Here is a 21,239-nt window from a genome sequence, read left to right on the forward strand (position 1 = left end):
TTGTGAAATACCCAAAGTTCAAAGTCCATCAATCATTCCGTCACAATCAACCCTGTTCAACATCACCCCCTGTACAACAGCACAGCCTGTCTCCTTTCTCTGCTTCTCCTTCAGCTCATGGCTAAGCCCCAGGAGGTAAGAGGCTCTCTAATTAATCTTGTTTAGTCATCATCAGGAAGGGGATTGGGAAATACCAAAGATAATGGAAAGAATGCAGGTAGAGGCGTTATGGATAGAGCACTGGACTTGGAATCAAAGATCTGAGCTGAAATACCATTTGAGACACTAACTAGCTGTGTGACTCTGGGCAAGTCACCTAACCTCTCTGTCTCTCTGTGCCTCAGTTTGCTCATCTACAAAATGAGGGAGTTGGATTCAATAGTTTCTAAGGTCTTCCAGCTCTATACAATCATCTATCATCCCATGATTCACTAGAACTGAAAAACCCCTTAGGTACAACTAGTCCGATCCCCTCATTTTAGAGATGAGGAAACTGACAGGTGATGACTGGTTTAGCAACTTTCCCAAGTGACTCAGGTATAAACGAGAGCCAAGATTTGAAGCCAGTTCCTCTGACTCTTGAGTCAATGCTCTTTCCACTACCCCATGCTTCTTCTCTGGGCTGGGAAGCAGATGCCTCCTACCCCCTACTCATTCACGAATTCTATGAACGACATTAGCCAAATCCCCTCCATTTTCCAGGTCTCAGTCTCCACCTCTCAAAAATGCCACAGTTGAATTCAGTCATCTCTAAGCATCTTCTAGCTCCGCATCTACAAACAGTACTTTATGTAAGATCAGCTGAGGTCATAGATGACACAACCTTAATGAAGAGAATACAGGATGTTTGGAGACATCCCTAACCTGGAGCATCAGAACCAGACCATGGAGTTGGATGAATTAATGGTTTGACACCAGTGGAGCTCATCTCATTCAGCTGTTTCAGGCCTAAGTCTCAGAGCAGATATTAAGGAGCCGTTGACATTGCAACAAGAGGGCATTCTTGAGGGGCCTGTGCTAAATTATCATTAAGGTCCCTTCTGTCATTGAGAGTCTGGGATTCTAAATGGGCCGATGATGGGTCTCCCCTCTCTAACACAGAGAGGGGGGCCAGGGTTGTGGGTCCCAAGTGTCAGCAAAACTTGTGTACAGTCCTTGGGTCATAGGCTATTATTTGCAGTCCCCCATGACTTACTATATTGTCCAAGGGGGACCCAGAGATAGTTGTCTCCCATTGGGAGGTTTGCCATATGATTGTTATCTTACCCGCTCAGCTCCCAAGACATTGTCTAGTCTGTCTTTGCCCCCTGCTTCCCCTCTGGCTTTTCCTCTGTCCCACTTCCCTTTTCTCACACTTCCACACTGTCCCTTCACTCACCACATCCTCTTAATGACTCATGATTTAGTGCCATCTTCTTTTCCAGGGCCCTATACCTGGAAAGTGGGTTGACAGCAATGAGTCAGAAAAGGTTCTTTACATTTCTCCTTGTTCCTTCCCCCCTGGAGGTTTTGGGATCTGTCTGTCTGGGCTGATATTTTCAGGATCTTGGAATATTCCTAAAGGGAAATGAGGTACCCTGGGGTTCCACAGGGATGCCCAAACACAGTGACACAGGGCCAATACAGGAGGGTATCCCCTCAGGCAGCAGTATGGGGCAGGGTGGGGGGGGAGGGGAGCATATTATCTTCCCTGACATATGGCCTGGGGGAAGAGCTAAACGTGTCAGGGATTCTGAGAAAACATTTTAGAGGTTACTTGCTGAGTATTTACACTGGTTGAAGGGAGGGAAGGAGAGAGAACCTCTGATCTAGATGGGAGTTTAAAAATTAGAATGCAAGTTCCTTGAGGGCAGGGATGTTTTCCCTCCTTCGTTTGATCTTTTAATTCCTATCAATTAGTTCAGTGCTTTGCACAAAGTATAAGTAGTGGTGCTTTTTGGATTGAGTGGTCCTACCGCTATTTTACAGATGATGAAACTGAGGTTCTGGGAAATTAAATGACTTGCCCAAACTCACATGGGAAGATATATATTGAAGGCAAGATCTCCCCCAGATTGGGTCTCCCTAGGGTTCTGGATTCCCAGTAGACTGCAATTTTTCATTATACCACACTGTTTCCCCTCTGTCCTGGACCCTCAGCATCCATATGAGAATCATAGATTTCGACCTGAATGGGACAGTAAACATGATCAAGTTCAACCCCGAGTGGTTGTGACTTGCCCAGGGTCACAACATAAAAGTGTTCAAGGTGGGATTTGGATTCGGGTCTTTCTGATTCCAAATCCCATGTTATGGTCACTATACGAATTATGAAAGGACCACTGGATTCCTAGGTTCTCCTCTCCTCCCCCACCCTCCCCCAAACAACGTGGATGAGGATCGTTTTTCCTTAAAAGGTGACAAAGCTGACCCTGGGACTTGACTGACTTGGGGGGAAGTGGATGGCTGCTGCCCAAGGCTTAAGCTGCTCCCCTTAGCCTCCTTGTATGCAGCTTCCTGGTAACATCTGGCTTTATTGACATGACTTCTTGGCCACCTACAGGCATAAAAGGGTCCAATCATATAGGGTCACGTCCTTTCATACTCGAAGGTTGTCCAAAGCTTACAGTCCTGTTGACCAGACACATTTCCAAATGGAGAGGACCCCATATCCTTTCTAAGCTTTGGCTAAGTAAGCCTCCTTTTGTTAATGGTTGAATAACTTATGGGCGCCCCATTTTGTCCCAACATTGGACCTGAACTAACAGGATGCCAGGCTGTGGCAGACCTTCCCAAATGCTCCACACCCTTTCTCTGGAGGGGGCTCCAGTGGATTGTGGCCCCTGAGCATCCCCTCCCCCTGGTCTCCACTGACTGCACGTGCCCTCCAGGTGCTGTATCCCATCCCCACCCCCAACCCAATGGAGCCCTGTGACAAGGAGCTTGGATGGCATGGCTGTCTTGGGTGTTGTCTGGGCCAGAGGCTCAGAGTGTCCCAACCAGAAGAGGGACCGCAGACATTGTCTTGTAACGACACTCGGGTCTGGCTAGCCCAAACTACCACCACTTCCCTGATTCAGATCCAGTGGTCATGTCCAGGAATGATCCTGACATACAGCTGTCATGTTCTCCGTGGATGGGGACCATCACAGAGCCCACTTTAAGGACTACCCAGATCCAATCACCGTCTCTCCCACACAGCACACCCCCCTCCCCCATATGGGGCCTGTCTAATTTTGCTACCCTTCTCCTTCTTCCTCCCTGGCCCCCCTTCTATTCTACTTCCCTCTTATTCCTTACCCACCCACCCACCCTCCTTGTGCACACACACATCCCCTTGCTGACTCACTCTTTAGCTCCTTCTTCTTTTCCAGGTTCTGAGACCTCCCTCGGCCCCTCCACCACTGACCCTCAACCACAAGCTCAGGCAGGATGCCTTCTACCAGGAGCCCCTGAGCATTGCCTGACTCTCTGCCAAGTCTCTCTGAAGCTGTGCTAAATAGTATAAGCTGAAACACATGGGGCACTGGTGGATGCCAGGAGGCAGCCATGAAAGTACCAAAGGAGGAATCAGGAAGGAATCAAGGAAAGGCCTAGAAAGGCCCCCATTAATGGAGAGCTGGATAATATTCTAGCATGAAGGGTGGGGAGAGGAGCAGGTCAAATGACCCATGGGACCACAAGCTGCAACTGGCAGGAACCAGCAGCCCATTACCACTGCCCTGGGCACAATTCTCAGTTGTAGCAAAACAAACAAACAAAAAGACAAAACTAACCCCAAAAGATAGCCCCACGTGGCAGAAAGCCTACTGGGCCAAGTTAGCTAAGAGTCCTGTGTTTATATCCCGGATCTGCCACTAGACAATGTCACCATGTGACCCTGGGCAAATCATATTCCTTCATTTGGCCTCAGTCTCCTCTTTTGCAAAATGAGCAGATTGGTCTAGATTGGGCCATTCCTCACCCTACTTGTGTGTTGTGGACCCCTCTGGCAGCTCTTTAATTATTTAATTATTATAGGGGAGGCAGGAGACACCATCATTCTTTGTCATCCAGGTTCAAAACCTTGAAGTTGTCCTCAACTCCTCACTCTAATTCAAACCCCATGTCCAATTTGTTGCAAAATCATGTTGGTTCTACTTCTTGTATTGATCTCCTTCTTTATACTCATATGGTCACCACCCTAGTTCAGGCCATCATCACCTCTCACCTGGATTATGACAGTGGCCTCCCAATTGGTCTCCATGCTTCAAGCTTCCGTGATTTCCAATCTGTCCTCTACACAATTGCCGACGTGATTTTTCTAAAAATGCTGGTCTGACTATGTCACTTTCTCACTCAAAAAATTACAATAGCTCCCTATTGTTTTTACAATAAAATTTAAACTTATCAACTTAACCTGAATCCACCTTTACTTTTCTAGCTTTATTATATATTACCCCCATCCTGTTGTTGTTCAATAGTGTCCAACTCTTTGTGACCCCATTTGGAGTTTTCTTGGCAAAGAGACTGGTTTGCCATTTCTTTTTTTTTTTTTTTTGTGCGGGGCAATGAAGGTTAAGTGACTTGCCTAAGGTCACACAGCTAGTAAGTGTCAAGTGTCTGAGGCTGGATTTGAACTCATAAAGATGTGTCCCCCTGACTCCAGGCTTGGTGCTCTATCCACTGTGCCACCCAGCTGTCCTGAAACCATATGATTCATCTAAACTGGCCTCCTCCCTCATCCTCACACATGTCACTCCATGTCTGGGCCTTTCACAGACTGTCCTTCATCCCTGGGTTGTCCACCATCCTCATCTCAGCTACTTAGAATTTGTGGTTTGACTCCTTCTGCCCTACCCCATCATCCCCCAATTTTTAGTGCTCCCCTGAATTATCTTTTCTTTATTTGGGTATATATTTTGCATATAGTTGCATACATATATATTGTATCCCCCAATGAAATATAATATACTTGAGGTTAGGGGCTGTTTCACATTTGTCTTTCGTGTTTCCAGCATCTAGCCCAGTGTCAGCACATAGTAGGCACTTAATAAAAGAAGCTTGTTGAGTAATTTGAGCACAAACATTCTATGCCTTAAGGTTTTTTTGGTTTGGGTTTTTTTCCTAGCTCTGACATTACATGTTCTGAAACTGTGGTTCCTGTTTTTTTCAAGTATGAGAACCCCTTAATGATGTAAAAAAAATGTCACAGACCCCACACAACAAGATAGTCTTTGTGCTATTAGTGTCCTTTGAGAAAATAGCCAATGGGTATGAACCCCTTGTAGAAATAACTAGATGCCCCTTAGGGCTTCATAGCTCATGGATTGGAAACCATTGTCTTAAGGCCTCTTCCAGCTCTAATGTTCTATGTTCTGTGGCCCCTTCTAGCTCCAACATTCTATATTCTGGAATTCTGATAATTGTGCATTTTTATCATCTTTATTTCTCATCTGTGTGAGGGAGGAAGGTTAGAGATTATTGTCTCTATTTGAGAGATGAGGAAACTGAGGTTCAGAGGGGGAATGGTACCTGCCCAAGGTTGCCTTGCAAGTTAGAAGCAAAACAGGAGAGTTCATAGAGGAGTTGATGACTGTCAACCCTGTGGCTGTCAGTCAATGTCAAATCAATGTCACAGTCAGCCAATCAATGATATTGGTGTGAGAAAAGGGAGGTCCAAGGGTCTCTGATGGGGAAGAGGCAGTAGTTGTTCTCTGCTTGGTCTGTCTCTTGGAGAATTTAATGTACAAAGTCCCTTGGAGATGTCACTATGTTCTCAGGAGGCAACGTTCTTGGGCAATGGATAGGGCAAAGTGAATAGAGTACAGGGCTTGGAGTCATGAAGAACTGAGTTTAAATCCTGCTAATAGCACAAAGACTATCCTGTTGTGTGGGGTCTGTGACTTTTTTTCTTCATCATTAAGGGGTTCTCATACTTGAAAAAGACAGGAACCACAGTTTCAGAACATGTAATGTCAGAGCTAGGAAAAAAACCCCTAAACTTACTAGTTGTATGACCCTGGACAAGTCACTTAACCTCCGTCTGCTTCAGTTTCCTCAACTGTAAAATAAGAATAACAATAGGACTTACTGTTGTTGTAAGGATCAAATGAGATAAGATTTAGAAAATGCTCAGCACAGGGCCTGGCACATAGTAGGTGCTTAATAAATGCTTCTTCTCTTTCCTTTTCTTCCCTTCCCCTTTCCCCTTTCCATTGTGGGACAGCTCTGATCATGAAGTTCTTCCTTGGATTGAGCTCAGATCTTCTTTCCTGAAACTTCCACCCATCAGTTCTGCTTTGGGTCATCACTCCATGGTGATGGTGAAGGGCCAGGGTTGGCCAGAGATGGACCAGCATCAGCAGGGGAAACAAGAGAAGCCCAAGGAGTGGGAAGACAGTTACCCTTCTACAGACCCTCAGCCAAATGTCAGTAGCCAGTCCAGCTGCCCCACCAAGAAACAACAATGCCAGAAGGGCTAGAGCACCATGTTTATTATTAAAACCTTTCCATTTAAAAAAAGAAACAAAAACCATATACAGATATGTAAAGTTGAGTGTGTAAAAAATAGTATCTCAGTTGTTTAAATGTGAGTTATTGTGAGTCTTAAGTATACACCTGTAAGCTAGCGGTGATGGTATCTTTGGTACCTTAGTGCCCTTCCCTCCCTCCCCCATGACTCCCTCCATGCCTTTAGACAAGGAGTCGGGACAAGGAGTCAGGCATCCCTCCAGGGGCTCAGGTATAGAATTGAGAAGCTCAGAGTGGGTTTTCTCAGGCCAGTCCCTGCCCAAGCATCTCTAGGGGCTCCTCTGGAAGACTGGTTTGAAGTGGAGGAAGCCTGGAAGGAGGAGGAGGGGGGTACTCCTTTGTGCATGTGCCCGTGTGCTGGCATACCCAGCAGATTCAGCTACCTGCATCCTGCTCATGTGCCCTGTCACTGCCCATACTCCCCCACTGGGGTCTAAGCCACACCCAGAGGCAACTGTTGTGCCTTAGCTGGACCAGTCCCTTGCTTCCAGTCCTGGCAGTGGGAATCCATCCTCTCTTAGGAAAACTGGCTTTAAAAGTCCTCTTGGTCTGGGTTTAGCAGGGGTGGGAGTGGGAGCAAGAAGGGGCACTGGTGAACTAAGGGGAGGAAATAGACAGTTGAGTCCAGGCCAGGCAATGCTGAGCCCAGATCTGAGCTCAATGTCAGCCGGTCACTGCCCAGTGCGATGGCTCCTCCAGACTGTCTCACAATCATATCCTTCACCAGTGGCCACGAGGGCCAGGGAAACCCGAACTCACTCCTCCCAGCATATCCACTACACGATATGGGCACAGGGTGGGTGGGGGAGAGAATGGGCAGATGATCCTCGCCTCTCTGTGCTCACAGATTAAAAACCAAACACCGGACAAAGTGGGTTCCCATCATGCCTCTCCTCTACTGAGCAGGCTAAATGGAGGAGGGGAGGAAAGAGTCCAGGACAGGGCAGTCAGATGATCTTGAAACACACTTGCTGCTATAGACACAAACGCTGCAATCTCAAGCGAAGCCTTGGCCAGGAGAGGACAGTGAGCAAGACAGCCAGAGAGGAGACTCCAGGAGGCAGTGAAGCCGGCAACATTGTGGGCTCCCCCAACCAATGATCCCTGGTTCATGTTGTATCCTCTCCTTCCACATGAGCCTGGAGGAAGCTAAATCACCCTGGGCACAGGAGAGAGCCTGTGCTATCTGTCCGATGCCCTTAGGGCGGGGGGGAGGGCAGAAGAAGGGAAGTCCCCCCTTGTTTGCATGGTGTTGGGACTTTCCAAGCTCAGGACCCCCAGCTGGCCTGAGAGATGGGGAGGCCAGAGTCGCTTTGGGTGGCTAAAGGAAGGTGCCGGATGGTTGGAAGAAGGAACATAGGACAGTGGTTCCACACGGCAGCCCCAAATGTAGCCTCTATTGCCTGTGAGTGGATGGAGACAGTTGAGGGCATCCCCGGTCATGGGGATAGAAGAAGTAGAGGCAGATGAACAGGGGACCACCTCACTTGCTGGCAGGCTCTACTTCTGTCCATGGGGAAGGTCTGTGTGTGTGTGTGTGTGGGGGGATCATCCAGAATCATCTTGTATGAGATCTGGAACAGTCCCCAGAGGCCATCCAGTTCAACCCTCTCATTTTATAGTGGAGGAAACTGAGGCACCAGAAAGCTAAATGGCTTGCTCAAGGAAAACCAGGTAGTAAGCATCAGAGGTGGGTGCTGGAGTCTTTAAGCAGGCCTCCCTATCTTGACCGCCCAGACCCCAGGGTTCTCCCTAGGTCCTAGTTGGGTGGAGGAGAGAATAACCTCACAAAGTTGGCTCTGCCAAGGACCGCTTAGTTCAGTGACCTACTAGAGGGAATCTTCAAAGCTGAGAGTTGGTAGGGACATCAGAAATCACCTAACCCAACCTCCCATCCCCTGCAGGGATCCTCTTTACAGCTTTTATCTTGGATGGTCTTCTGGTCTATGCCCAACACTTCTAGTGATCAGGACATAAGGACCCCTAAGACAGCCTGCTCCATTGTGGGATAGCTCTGATCATGAAGTTCTTCCTTCGCTTGAGCTCAGATCTTCTTTCCTGAAACTTCCACCCATCAGCCCTGCTTTCGGTCACCACTCCATGGTGATGGTGGAGGACCAGGATTGGGCAGGGATGGACCAGCATCAGCAGGGGAAACAAGAGAAGCCCAAGGAGTGGGAAAACAGCCACCCTTCTACAGACCCTCAGCCAAATGTTAGTAGCCAGTCCAGCTGGCGTGGGGGCAGGAAGACTGAGGGGAGGAGTTAAGAGTTGATTGTATATTTCTAATGTACCTTTCTTCTCTTCCAGGGAGAAGAGACTTCTGGGGGTGCCTACACAACTGAGCCTCTGGGAATGAGATACTGGTGGTCACCTAATCCTTAGGGGAGCCCATGGAATAATGTCCCTACTAGGACCCCATGTACTCTGTCCCTCACACCTCCACCAGGGGGTCAAAGTCTGGAGAGACCCTCCTCTTCCCTCCCCACAATTTTCTTCTCCCCAAGGGGCAGGCAAAAACCTCAGTTACCCAGTGACTCAGGCAGAAGGCACAGGTTCTAGGAGCCAAGGCACAGCCACCACATGGTTCCATTCCTAGGTAAAGTCTGAAAGCTGGAGGCGGCTGTGGTCTGGAGGGATGGGTTCCTCAGCCCAAGGATGCCCACGCCTTCCTCTATATTCTGAGGGCCTTGTTCCAGCAGTTGAGTAGTGTTCACCAATGCCCCTCCCGTTTCCTCAACAGGATTAAAAATCCCCTAATTTGCCCAGGAAATCCCTGTCTCAGGCAGACTGGGGTTGGTTGAAATAGGGAAGGACAGGGGATCGTGCAGCCGCATTCAATGCTGGAGTCTGCAAAATTCCCTTTGCCTTAACCCTTTCCCAAGGGAAGACTCTTGGCAGGGAAAGAGTCCAGTGGCTCATCATCGAGGCGTACCAGTCCCTGTCACATGAAGGCTAGAAGTCCTCTATCCCATAATGAAAAGGACCAGGCGTCCCCTCCCCTCTTCACCCATGAGGGAGGCCAGCATTCATCTGGGAAGAAGAAATAGAGAGGAGGGTCCACAGAGCAGGGGCAGGGCTGGGGATACCTGCTCTTCTCCTGGGGGGGCCCAGCTACAGGAAGCTATCCTCTACCTCAGGCTGCCCCCGATCCTGGCGCCCCAGGCCTGGCCTGGGCTCTGCTTCTGGCTCCAGCGGGGGCTCTGGCTTTGGCTCTGGCTCCAGTTCTGGCTGTGGCTCCTCTGGCTCTGGTTCTAGTTCTTCCTGCTGCTCCAGGGGGCTATCACAGGAGATGGTGGATGATGTGTTGGCTTCATTCAGGGTAGAGCTGGAAAGAAAGCCAGGCTAGTAAAGGACCAGTGGGGGAGAGTAGGAAAGTATGGTGGCTATGGACTTGCCCTCCCCTGAAAATCTCCTGCTTGGCAATATTCCTACTAAAACATGATGCCCACAACTGTCTAGGATACTCCCGATAGGATCCAGTAAGGGCAGAGGAGAGCAGGACAATCGTCACCTTTGCTCAGTATCCTTTGCCTTAATTTGGGCAGGCTAAGATCTAGCCCTTTAGGGTGCTCTGTTCAGCCAGGTGACTCATGTGGAGTTTGAGGTCCCTGGGGAACCCATCACCTAGTGAAGCTGTCATCATTGTAGAACACAAGAAAGGAGCCAATGGTTGGGGGTGGGCTATGAAAACCAGTTCCATTTGCTGCCTGCTCTCTTCCAGTTCTCATCGATCATTTTCTCTGTATCTTCTTGCTCTGCCCAGACAAGACTCTTTCCATAGTGGGAGCTCGGGATGGGCAATGAGGCTAGAACTTCCTTGGCTGCTGAGAAATGCTCGGCTTACCTGGCAAGGCTATGGGAACCCTCCAGTGGGACCGCATCTGGTCCTTCAGGCTTAGGGTCTGGCAGGGGGATGATGTAATCATTGTCCCCCTCATTCTGCTGTACAGCTGTATAGAGGACAGAGCTGGTGTCGAGGGGACCCCTTGGGCCACCAAAGGCAGGGAGCTGGGCTCGGGTCCTCAGAATGGCTGGGTGGTCGCTCCTCAGAAATTCTTCATCTACTTGCTGGTACTTCTGCTCCCATGGGGAATGGAGAGATTGAGGGGGGAGGTGAGTGGGATGGCATTGGCCAGAGCTCCCTTCTGAGACCTTTCTAGCATCAACATTCTGTGTGCTGTGATTCTAATAACTGCATTTCAAAACATCGATGCTTCTCACCTGTGCCTTATTTTATTTGACTTCAGGGAGAGGGGAAACACAGACCAGAGTGCAACCATAGCCTACCCACTCACTACTCAGTGAGCTTGGGGTCTCCAAAATAGCCACATCTGTTCACAAATGTCTTCCACTCCTGCTTCCACCATGGTGGAGCCTCCTTCTCTGGGAAATGGAAATAAAAGTGGCCCAGTGGGGGTGGGAGGAGCTTAATTAATCCTTTGATTTTGTCAGATTGACGGGGCCCTGGGATGCTTCTCCACTGTGCTGAGCACCAGATCTCATGCCTATTTTGCCTTCATCTACACACCTACTTAGGGAAACGCAGGGGAAGAAGTCAAATTCTCCCAACTCTTCTCTAGACACGCAGAATCACAAGATGTCAGAGCCAGAAGGGACCTTTATCTATATTCTCTAGTCTAACTCTTCTTTCACGGAGAAGGAAAGTGAGACCTTGGGAAGGGAAGTGAATCTGTCAGTTCTCAAGGATGAACCAGATTTACTGGCAAGCATAGGACATTAGGCTTTGGTGTATTTTGGGGATGCTGAGTTGGGGAGGTTGTCTTGGGCAGTGATACAAGTAGGGAGGGGTGTGCAAGACCACCAAGCCAGGTGCAGCTCAGAATGAGAGAGCCCAGGAGTTGCTCCCAGGTTCCCCAGCCTGCAGAGGAAGGGGTTTGAAACCACAGCCTGTTTCCTGCCTGCTTTCCCAGCCTTCTCCCTGAATTATTCTCTCCCTTTTACATTCTAGTCCAACTGGCCCAAGGGCTCTTTCCATCTCTTGTCAAGCTGTCCTCCCTGCCTCACACATATGCACCCTCTCTTCCACTTGACTTTTCATAATTCTTGCCTTTTTCTCTGCCTGGCTCAGCTCCAATGGCATCTCCCAAAGCCTTCCCAATCCAATAAACATCTATTAAGTGCCTACTATGTGCCAGGCATTGGCCCTCCTGGTTGTTAATGTTCTTTGTCTCCTCAAATTGCATTGTGCCTAATTAGTTCTTAATGCATCCTCTGATAAGTTCCTTAAGGGCAGAGATGGATTTTTTTTTTTGCAGGGCAATGACGGTTAAATGACTTGCCCAGGGTCACACAGCTAGTAAGTGTCAAGTGTCTGAGGTCAGATTTGAACTCAGGTCCTCCTGAATCCAAGGCCAGTGCTTTATCCACTGTGCCACCTAGCCGCCCCTGAATTTGTTTTTAATCTCAGTATCATTGATGTGCAGAATATCGCTTTGCACATAGTTGGCAGCTTAATGACTACTGACCTGAAATGTACTATGGAGAAGAGGTGATAACATTTAGCTCAGGATTCAGTTTTGAGGGTCTGAGAAAGACTTTAGGAACCCAGGTCAAAAATAGGTCTGGAGTTCCTCCTAGCTTTATACATCTTTATATAAAGGCTTAAAGCCCGGTTTGGGTGTGAGATTACCCTCTTTCAGCCTTCCTTGGTTACCCTTCCCCACATCCCCCCCCCACCCCGCGCTGAAAGTGCTCTCTACCTCTTCTGAAAGAATGAGTGACAAGGCCACTGGCCAAAATTTACCTTCTTGTAGCCCTCCCCCAGGAGGCCCTCCATCAGGATGACCAGCTGAGAGAAGGAGGGTCGAATCTCGAATTTCTCCTCCCAACACTTCTGCATGATTTCATAGCTAAGGGAGAAAGAAGGAAGTTTGAGAGGGACCCAGAATCAGCATCTCCCCTTGGATCAAAAGCTGGGGTCAGAAAGAGGGCGGAGGCAGGGAGTTGGGGGTGCTGAATTCCTTAGGTCACACTCACATCTCTTCTGAGGCATGGGTGGGCTTGGCCATGCGGTAACCACGCTTGATGGCATTGTAGAACTGCTCGTTCATGGGCAACTCTGGATAAGGGGTGCCACCTGCCAGAGACACAAAGAATCACAGAATCATAGATTTGCAGGGCATCAGAACTGCAAAGGGCCTTAGATGTAGTCTAGTAACGTAGAATTGAGAGTTATAAAGGGTCTTAGATATTATGTAGGACAGCTGGAAAAACTGAGACCCAGAGAGATGAAATTATTTGTCCAGGGTCACAAGGCAATAAATGCCAGGACAGATGGAAATTACAGAATAATAGATTCAGAATAGGAGAGCATCTAGTCCAATCTACAATCCAATACCCTCTAAAATGTCCAGTCTTTGCTTGAATATTTCCAGTGATGGACAGCTCACTATTTGATGAGGCAACCAGTTCCATTACTGGTCAGTCAGAAAGTTCTTTCCCCTGACCTGAAATCACCTCCCTGAGAATTCCTCTCCCTGGTTCTCATTCTGTCTTCTTGGGGTCACTACAAGCAAATCTAATTTTTCTACATGGCAGCTCTTTAGGTATTAGGAAAACCAGAGTCATGCTCCCTCAGAACCTTCTCTTCTTCAGGTTAATGGAGTAGGGGGTGCCTTCTTCTCTGGAACAGGTTAGAGGAGAAAGCATGCCTCATAACTCTGGGTGTTCCACCTCTTCCCCTGCCACCTCCATATCTTGGACAAATGTGTTCCTTCAGAAAGTGACGGGGAGGTTGGAGATATGGAAACAAGTATGCACTGAGGAACACGAAATGGAAATGAGGAAGCTCAGGGTGGTCTCCTTCTCTGGAAAAAGGTCCCTGTCAGGGAGGACCAAGGCTAGGGTCAAAGGCAGAACCTTTACCGTTTTGGTAGGGGTATGGTAAAGGAAAAGACACCAAGGACATTCCAGAGGAGTGATGGGAAGGCAGATCCCATACCCAGCGTGAAGATCTCCCAGAGAAGGATGCCAAAGGACCATACATCACTCAGGGTGGTGTACAGGCTGTTGAAGATGCTCTCTGGAGCCATCCACTTCAGGGGCAGGAAAGTCTAGGAGGCAACAAGAGATGCAGTTAGTATGGAAGAGGGCTCTGTCTGCTGCACAAGTTGGTATTCCACCCACCAGAAGCCAGAGAGGTGCTGATTTCAGCCAACAATGTCTCCTTCATTCAAAGTAAGGACAGCTCCTTACCCTCTAAACCAGCCTGGGGAAGAGAAACCAAACCTTTTCAGACAGAATAATCACAGTTCATAGAATCATAGATCTAGGACTGGAATGGACACTCAGAAGTCATCTAGTTCCAACTTAGGTCTTCCAAATCCATAACTCTTTCCACTCTACTGTATTGTCTCAAATCCAGGTGGAAAATGACAACTACTGCTTAATCTTGTTTTTGTTTTTTGGGTTGTGTGTGTGTGTGGGGGGGCAGTTGGGGTTAAGTGACTTGCCTAGGGTCACACAGTTAGTAAGTGTTAAGTGTCTGAGGCCAGATTTGAACTCAAGTCTTCCTGACTCCAGGGCCAGAGCTCTATCCACTGTGCCATCTAGCTGCCCCGTCTACTGCTTACTCTTAAACATGAAGACATTACTCAAGGCTGGACAACTCCAATCCCTGAAGGGTCAACTAATTCAGGGATTAAAAGGCCTCTCTGGTGGACCTCCCTAGGGTCTGAAGCCACAGAGTAGCAGTGGCTGGAGATTACTGTCCTTCCTCTTTGACCCTTTTCCAGGCTACCAGGCAAATGACTAGATGCTATCTGGCGGGGGGGGGGGGGGTGGCGAGGTTGACTCTTTTTTGAGGTTTCTAAGGTATGGAGAGCTCTCCCTCCTGGGTAGCAGCCCCTTCTTGGTTTACAAGTTTAAAATCTCCTACCTTATTCCTGGAGCAGGTCATGACTGTAAGCTCCCTGAGATCAGGGACTATATATTTTTTGCTTTTGGATCCCCAGAACCTAGCACAGTGCCTGGCATTTAGTGTTTAATTAATGCTTATTGATTGCATTTGCAGTATTGACCTCCCAGGTGAGCTCTCCTTGAGGCTATAGATGCCTAACCTGTTCTGTACCTTAACTTCAGGCTTTGGACAGCCTTCTTTGCCCTTAGCCGCCTCGTGGGGCTATCCCTCAGAGGGGGATAAAGAGGGCCATTTTCACTCTGGCTTTGGCCTCCTTGTAGAAATGGCCCCCATGGGGAGAAAACTTAAGGGACAATGGGTTTGATGCCAGGGATATGAATTTACTTTGCACGTCAAGATTTGAGCATGATGTGGTGGGGTCAGAGTCTCACCACTCCTGCTCCTGCAATCATAGAGCTGACTAGGAGTCAGGAAGACTTGAGTTCAAATTCTGTTTCAGGCATTTACTATCTGTGTGTGCATAGCCTTTCTCAACCTCAGTTTCCTAATCAATAAAATGAGGATAATACTAGTACCTACCTTAAGGGTTGTTGTAAATAGAAAATGTAAATGTGTGTGTGTGCACACACGTGTATGCGTATGCATATATGTATATATACACATATAGTAATACTATATGTATACACACACATATATATACATATACACATACACATCTATAGTAATTTGTAAACTTTAAAGCACCATTAAAAATGCTATCATTGTTGTTGTTGTTATCATCCTTATCTTCCTCCACCAACCCATGAGGTTTCCCTGAAACTAAGCTCCAGAAACCCAGATGTTGGTGGAAAGCAGATCCCTTAAGCAACTCAGGGCCAAAATTAGCCTTGCCTGGAGGATTGCGAAGGACTGAGGTTTCATTTCCTTTTGGGAGAGAATGGTAAACCCCATCCTGAAGACTGATGGGAAAAGCCCCAGGCTAGACAGCTGGGTCTTGTGGTTCAAGATGGCAGCAAAGGTCAGGGACTGAGGTGGGGCAGGGTTCTACTGTAGTCTTGCTCCCTGAGGGACCCCCAGAGAGGAAATCTGCCTTAAGTGTATAGAGAGAGCCATACACAGATCTGCCATTGCCACATTTATAGCGTGGTTGGGGGCTACTGAAGGACCATTTTAAATTAAATCAAATGTCTCTCTGGGCTGCCTCCATGCCACCTGGCACAGGGCAGTACCCCTATTTTTGAGGAATACAATTGGTCAGAGAGAATTGTGTGCACCTGTTACTGTACAGGAGGCACTCGCCATTGCCTAAGTGTTTTGTGGTGGATGGAGGAAAGAGAGTAGCTCCCTTGTGGTGGTGATGGGGTGGCAAACAGCTGTGACTCATTTGAAGCTGGGGCAGAAGTGGAGCTTTTGAAAAGGTGAAAAACAAACTGTGATCTCCCCTCCCCCAGAAAACTAGTAAATAGCATGAAGTATGTCCTCAAATACTATCCATGAGGTGGCTGTGTAGGTGGAGTGGTGGGGCTTGGGCCTAGAGAAGAACTCCTCTGGTCTGCCAAGTCATCATCTGGTCGGTCATCTCATCCTTTCCTGTTTTAACTAACTACACTTGTTTAATAAGTGCTTAACTCTATTGTTTTAAGTGCTGAAAGACAAGTGCCATCAGAGCCCTCTAAACTTTTCTACCCTGTTACAAAGACCTGATCACCTCACCCTAGTTGGGTTCAGGGGAAGGTCCAGAAAAGACATCAGGTTGGAATTGAAAAGGAACAGAGAGTTGAATTAGACTGGATGAGGACTGAAAGTGGATAAATCAGGTCTTTTAACTTTCTTTCTTTTCCTTTCTTTCTATGCTTTTCCTTCCTTCTTTTTTTCTTTCCTTCCTTCCTTTCTCTCCCTTCCTTCCTTCCTTCCTTCCTTCCTTCCTTCCTTCCTTCCTTCCTTCCTTCCTTCCTTCCTTCCTTCCTCCTTCCTTCCTTCCTTCCTTCCTTCCTTCCTTCCTTCCTTCCTTCCTTCCTTCCTTCCTTCCTTCCTTCCTTCCTTCCTTCCTTCCTTCCTTCCTCCTTCCTTCCTTCCTTTCTTTCTTTCTTTCTTTCTTTCTTTCTTTCTTTCTTTCTTTCTTTCTTTCTTTCTTTCTTTCTTTCTTTCTTTCTTTCTTTCTTTCTTTCTTTCTTTCTTTCTTTCTTTCCTTGCCTCTCTCTTACTATGAACTTAACAACTTCTCTGTATAACACTCCAGGAACTATGAGGAAGCAAACAGGTCTTGAATCTGAGACTTCATGGCAGCAGTCACTAAATGGGACCAGAACAAGACTGGAAGTGGTCATCAAAGGCTACTGACCTTAGCAAATATCTAGTTCCTCATTTGACAGAGGAAGAAACTGAGGCCCAGAAAGGGGAAGTTATTTAGATAGCATCATAGCATCATCAAACCAAATTAGGGGTTCTTAACCTGTGATTGTTTTTTTAAAAATATGTTGATGACTCTATTTCAATGTAATTGATTTCCTTTGTAATCTTCTGTATTTTATTTAATACATTTAAGAATATTTTCCTGAGAAGGGCTCCATAGGCTTTACCAGACTGTGAAAGGGTCCAGGACACAGTGAAGATGAAGAACTCTTGCTCAAGAGTGATATGGGACCTCAGAGACCACCTAGTCCAACCTCCTTCATTCTACAGATGAGAAAACTGGGGCCCGGGGGAAGGGGAGGTTAAATTACTTCACCCAGGGTCACATAGGGACTAGGCTAATGCTGTTTTTCACTCTGTTGCCCAGAAAACCAAACTGACTTCCATGGACAGGCTAAGGGTATTTTAGGATAAGATCTTCATGTTCTGTAGCTCATGAGTTCTGAATTTTGCAAATTTCTGTATTTTCCCTTCTTTTTCTTAGCTTTTTTGGAAACTCCACCCTCTGCTTCTGATGACTCAGGGGAAAGAGGCCAAGAATGGAGCAGTAACAGCTGCAGAGAGATACAGAAGGGGGTGCCTTGCCTCTGACTGCTTTGGGAGGCAAGAATCTCTGTAGGAAAGTCAGGAATATATGGAAGAAGACTTAAGGTCAGGCTTGATTGGGTGCTCAGCTAGAAGAAAGCCCATCCCTTTCCTCCCTGGAATTCAAATCTAATAGCAGACGTTGATGGGGACTTTATACACATTATCTCACTTGAAATCCACATCCCTGTGAGGGTGGCAAGGCAGATATTATCCCCACTTATTAACACCATTAATTTTAGCCAATATGAACTGGGGAGACCCCTTGGCCTGGGGTGGAGGGTAGGGGTACAGACAGATTTCACCATGTAGTCCCAAACTAAGCCTGCACAGTTTGGGGTCTATTTTTGCTGTTGTTCCCTCCCCATGAAGAGAAACCTGGGAAGCACAAGAAATAATGCCCTACTTAGTAGAACTAAGGGAACCAAGAAAAATGCTCACACGTCCAAGAGTCTCCATTACTACAGGTGAAGACTGATCTGACCTGCTGGCTACCATCTTCATCTATCTCCCTGTCTCATCTCCCCGACTTTGGACTCTGTCCCTGGAGCACTGGGATCACACAAGTGAGCTTTCACCTCATCTTGTGTGGAATAGACCTCCACTTCATTTGTTGGCCATCTCCATGCTATGCTGTGGAAGTGTACCCCTAGCTCCCCTGGATCTATTGTCTTCCTCCATTAGACTATAAACTCCTTGAGGGCAAAGACTCTCTTGTGAGTGTGCACACACACACACAATGTATGTATCATCAGCACTTAATACGGTTCCTAGGATGTTTATTAAATGCTCTCTCTTCCTTCTCTCTCTCCTTTTCTCTCTTTCCTTCTCTTTTTCTCTTCTCTCTCTTCCTTTCCCCATCTCTCTATCTCTGTCTCTTTTTCTCTCTCTCCTTTTCTCTCTCTCCTCTTTTTTTCTTTTCTCTCCTCTCCCTCCTCTCTGAGTCTCTGCCTCTCTATCTTTGCCTCTGTCTGTCTATCTGCCTCTCTCTCCTGAGAGCCTCTGAGATAAGAGTGGGAAAGTTACTCACACTGCCCTTGGAGATGTAGTTAGAGTCACGCATGATGTCCCGGGCCAGGCCAAAGTCACAGATCTTGACAAGTTTGCCCTCACAGATAAGCACATTCCTGGCTGCCAGGTCTCGATGGACGCACTGTTACAGAAAGGAATCAGATTGAAGACACAGCACAAGACAGTAAGATGGGATCTTGTCAGTCAATCAGTCAACAAACATTTAACAAGCCTATTTTATGGACCAGACACTGTGCTAAGCACTAAGGATACAATGAAAGAACAGAGTCCCTGCCCTTAAGGAGCTTTCATTCTTGTGAAACACATTAGATAAGAGTAGAAAGAACAGGGGAAGGGGGGCAGATAGGTGGCGCAGTGGATAGAGCAATGGCCCTGGATTCAGGAGGACTTGAATTAAAATCCAGCTTCAGACACTTGACACTGGCTGTATGACCCTGGTCAAGTCACTTAACCCTCATTGCCCCACACACAAAAAAGAAAGAACGGGAAATACAGGGGTTCTGCGCACAGCTAAAATAGTTAAAACTACTTCCTCCTACAGACTGGACCATGGGTATGAGCTTCCAGGACACAGAACTTGAAGGGAATGATGTCATCCATACTCTATTACTCACTGGGCCAGTGGCTTCCCCTTTCTGGGACTTAGTTTCCTCATCTGTAAAAGGAGGGGGTAGGACTTAATAATCTCTAATGTCTTGCAGCTGTAAGTTCTATAACACTAAGTAGAAACTCCTCTGCTGCCCTTCAGAGCTGGAAAGGACCTTAAAAATGATGTTGCCCAACCTGCCATTTTGAGATGAGGAAGCTATGACATTCACAACAACCCTGGGAGGTAAGATCGGGAGGGGAGAGGGGCTCCCCAAGGTCACTGACGTAGTAATAAGGAGAACTAGGATTTGAACCCAGCTTGCCTGACTTCATGTCCATTGCTATGATACCCACTAAACCTCAGTACCATCTTTGTGACATAATCACCACTGACTCCAACTTTCTCTCCCCTCCCTCACAGCATCCTTTTTTCCAACCAGAAGGATTCTCTTACTATCCCCACCAGGACACTCTATTCTCTGCCACCTCTGGTCTTAGGATCATGTTCCCCTCTTTTGGGATGTCCCTCTGCCTCATTTCTGCCTATCCTACCTAGTTCTGCTCAGGAAAGACTTCCCTGAGGTGCAGCAAGGTGAAGATAAACAAGGGTTGTTCTCAGGATCAGGAGGCCTGAGTTTGAATAGTTATTACCTTTGTGACTTTGGGCAAGTACTTAACCTTTTGAGCAATGGTTTTCTTATCTGCCTGTATATGTGTGTGTGTGTGTGTGTGTGTGTGTGTGTGAGAGAGTGTGAGTGAGAGAGAGAGAGAGAGAGAGAGAGAGAGAGAGAGAGAGAGAGAGAGAGAGAGAGAGAGAGAGAAATAGCTTTGTAAATTTAAAGCACCATATATAAGTACTTTGTAAATTTTAAAGTACTATATATATACAAGAATGTTATGATTACTCCAAACTCATACCAATTTCTCCTTCCTCTAAAATTCCATAATACTTCTAATCTGTATTTATATATTTAAGAAGGAAGGAAGGAAAGAAGGAAGGAAGGAAAGAAGGAAGGAAGGAAGAAAGGAAGGAAGAAAGGAAGGAAGGAAGGAAGGAAGGAAGGAAGGAAGGAAGGAAGGTAGGTAGGAAGGAAGGAAGGTAGGAAGGAAGGAAGGAAGGAACGAAAGAAGGAAGGAAACAATCATTTTTTAAACACCTACCCACTATGTCAGTCACTGAGCTAAATGCTTTACAAATATTATCTCATTTGATCCACACAACAACCCTGGGAGGTGGATATTATTATTCTTCCCATTTTGCAGTTAAGGAAAATGAGACAGGCAGAAGTTAAGTGACTTGCCCATAATGAAACAGCTTGTAAGTGTCTGAAGCAGGATTTGAATTCAGTTCTTCCTGACTCCAGGTCCAGTTCTCTGTCTACCATGCCACTTACTGGGCATTTAATCATACTATATTGCTAGCTTTGTGTTTCCAGTCAAACATTTCACATTTTTATGTCTTCTTTCCCCACCTAGATCATAAAATGCTTCAGAGTAATGATTATGCCCAGATGCCTGGGCATACAATAGATGCTTAATTTCTAACTGCTGATTGATTGGTTGGTGAGCATCCTTCGGGGTTTCTTTTAGGGCAAAGGTAAACTGTAGGTTATAGGAGCAAAGGAATTTGAAGTAGGAGCCATAGGAAGCATCTATTTTAAGACCCTCATATTGCAAATGAAGTAATGGAAACAGAGAGAGAGGTTCAAGGTCACATAGGTAAGAAATGTCAAAGACGGAATTTGAATCTAGATCCTTTGACTATGCAAGCATTCCTCATTTCACTACTACAGTCTTTTCTCCATGGGTTACTTGTTAGACGTCCAAGTGCCTTCTGGGGAGTGACATGACTAATGCCAGTGACCCTCAGGCTTCAAGGCCTTACTGTCCAGCTGATCACCACTTCCAACATACCACATGACAATTCAGGGACAAAACGACAAAGCTAGGGTTAGCAGTTTAAAGGAATGATGATTGGGCCAAGCTTTTTTGGGGCATCTGGGTATATGCTAGAGGGTGAGGTCATGGGTAGAGGTGAAGGAGGATATTGAGGTTGGATTCAGTGGCAGGTCAATGGATTAGAGTTGGAAGAGATCTCAAAGTCCACCTAATCTAGTCTCATCATTTTACAGATGAAGAAACTGAGGCCACGGTGGTTAAAGCAACTTACCCAAGGTTCCAAAGCATAAGTACTAAGCATTAGAAGTGGGATTTCAACTGAGCTAGGTGGCTCAGTGGATAAAGCACC

The 21,239-nt window shown here is 46.9% G+C and overlaps 1 protein-coding gene across 1 annotated transcript in view; it reads right to left on the minus strand.

The window, feature by feature from the left end:
- Positions 1-6,433: 6,433 nt before the first annotated feature.
- The window catches only part of PDGFRB (platelet derived growth factor receptor beta), a 66,966-nt gene continuing 52,160 nt past the window's right edge, over positions 6,434-21,239 (minus strand). Inside the window, exons 18-23 of the mRNA XM_043986611.1 lie at positions 18,402-18,524; positions 13,457-13,568; positions 12,493-12,592; positions 12,260-12,365; positions 10,340-10,572; positions 6,434-9,820 (exon numbers count right to left, since the gene is read on the minus strand). Coding sequence (XP_043842546.1) covers positions 9,607-9,820; positions 10,340-10,572; positions 12,260-12,365; positions 12,493-12,592; positions 13,457-13,568; positions 18,402-18,524 — 888 coding nt within the window. The 3' untranslated portion in view covers positions 6,434-9,606. The remainder of the gene's footprint in view (positions 9,821-10,339; positions 10,573-12,259; positions 12,366-12,492; positions 12,593-13,456; positions 13,569-18,401; positions 18,525-21,239) is intronic.

Source organism: Dromiciops gliroides, chromosome 2, assembly GCF_019393635.1.
Source record: "Dromiciops gliroides isolate mDroGli1 chromosome 2, mDroGli1.pri, whole genome shotgun sequence".
Lineage (NCBI taxonomy): Eukaryota > Metazoa > Chordata > Mammalia > Microbiotheria > Microbiotheriidae > Dromiciops > Dromiciops gliroides.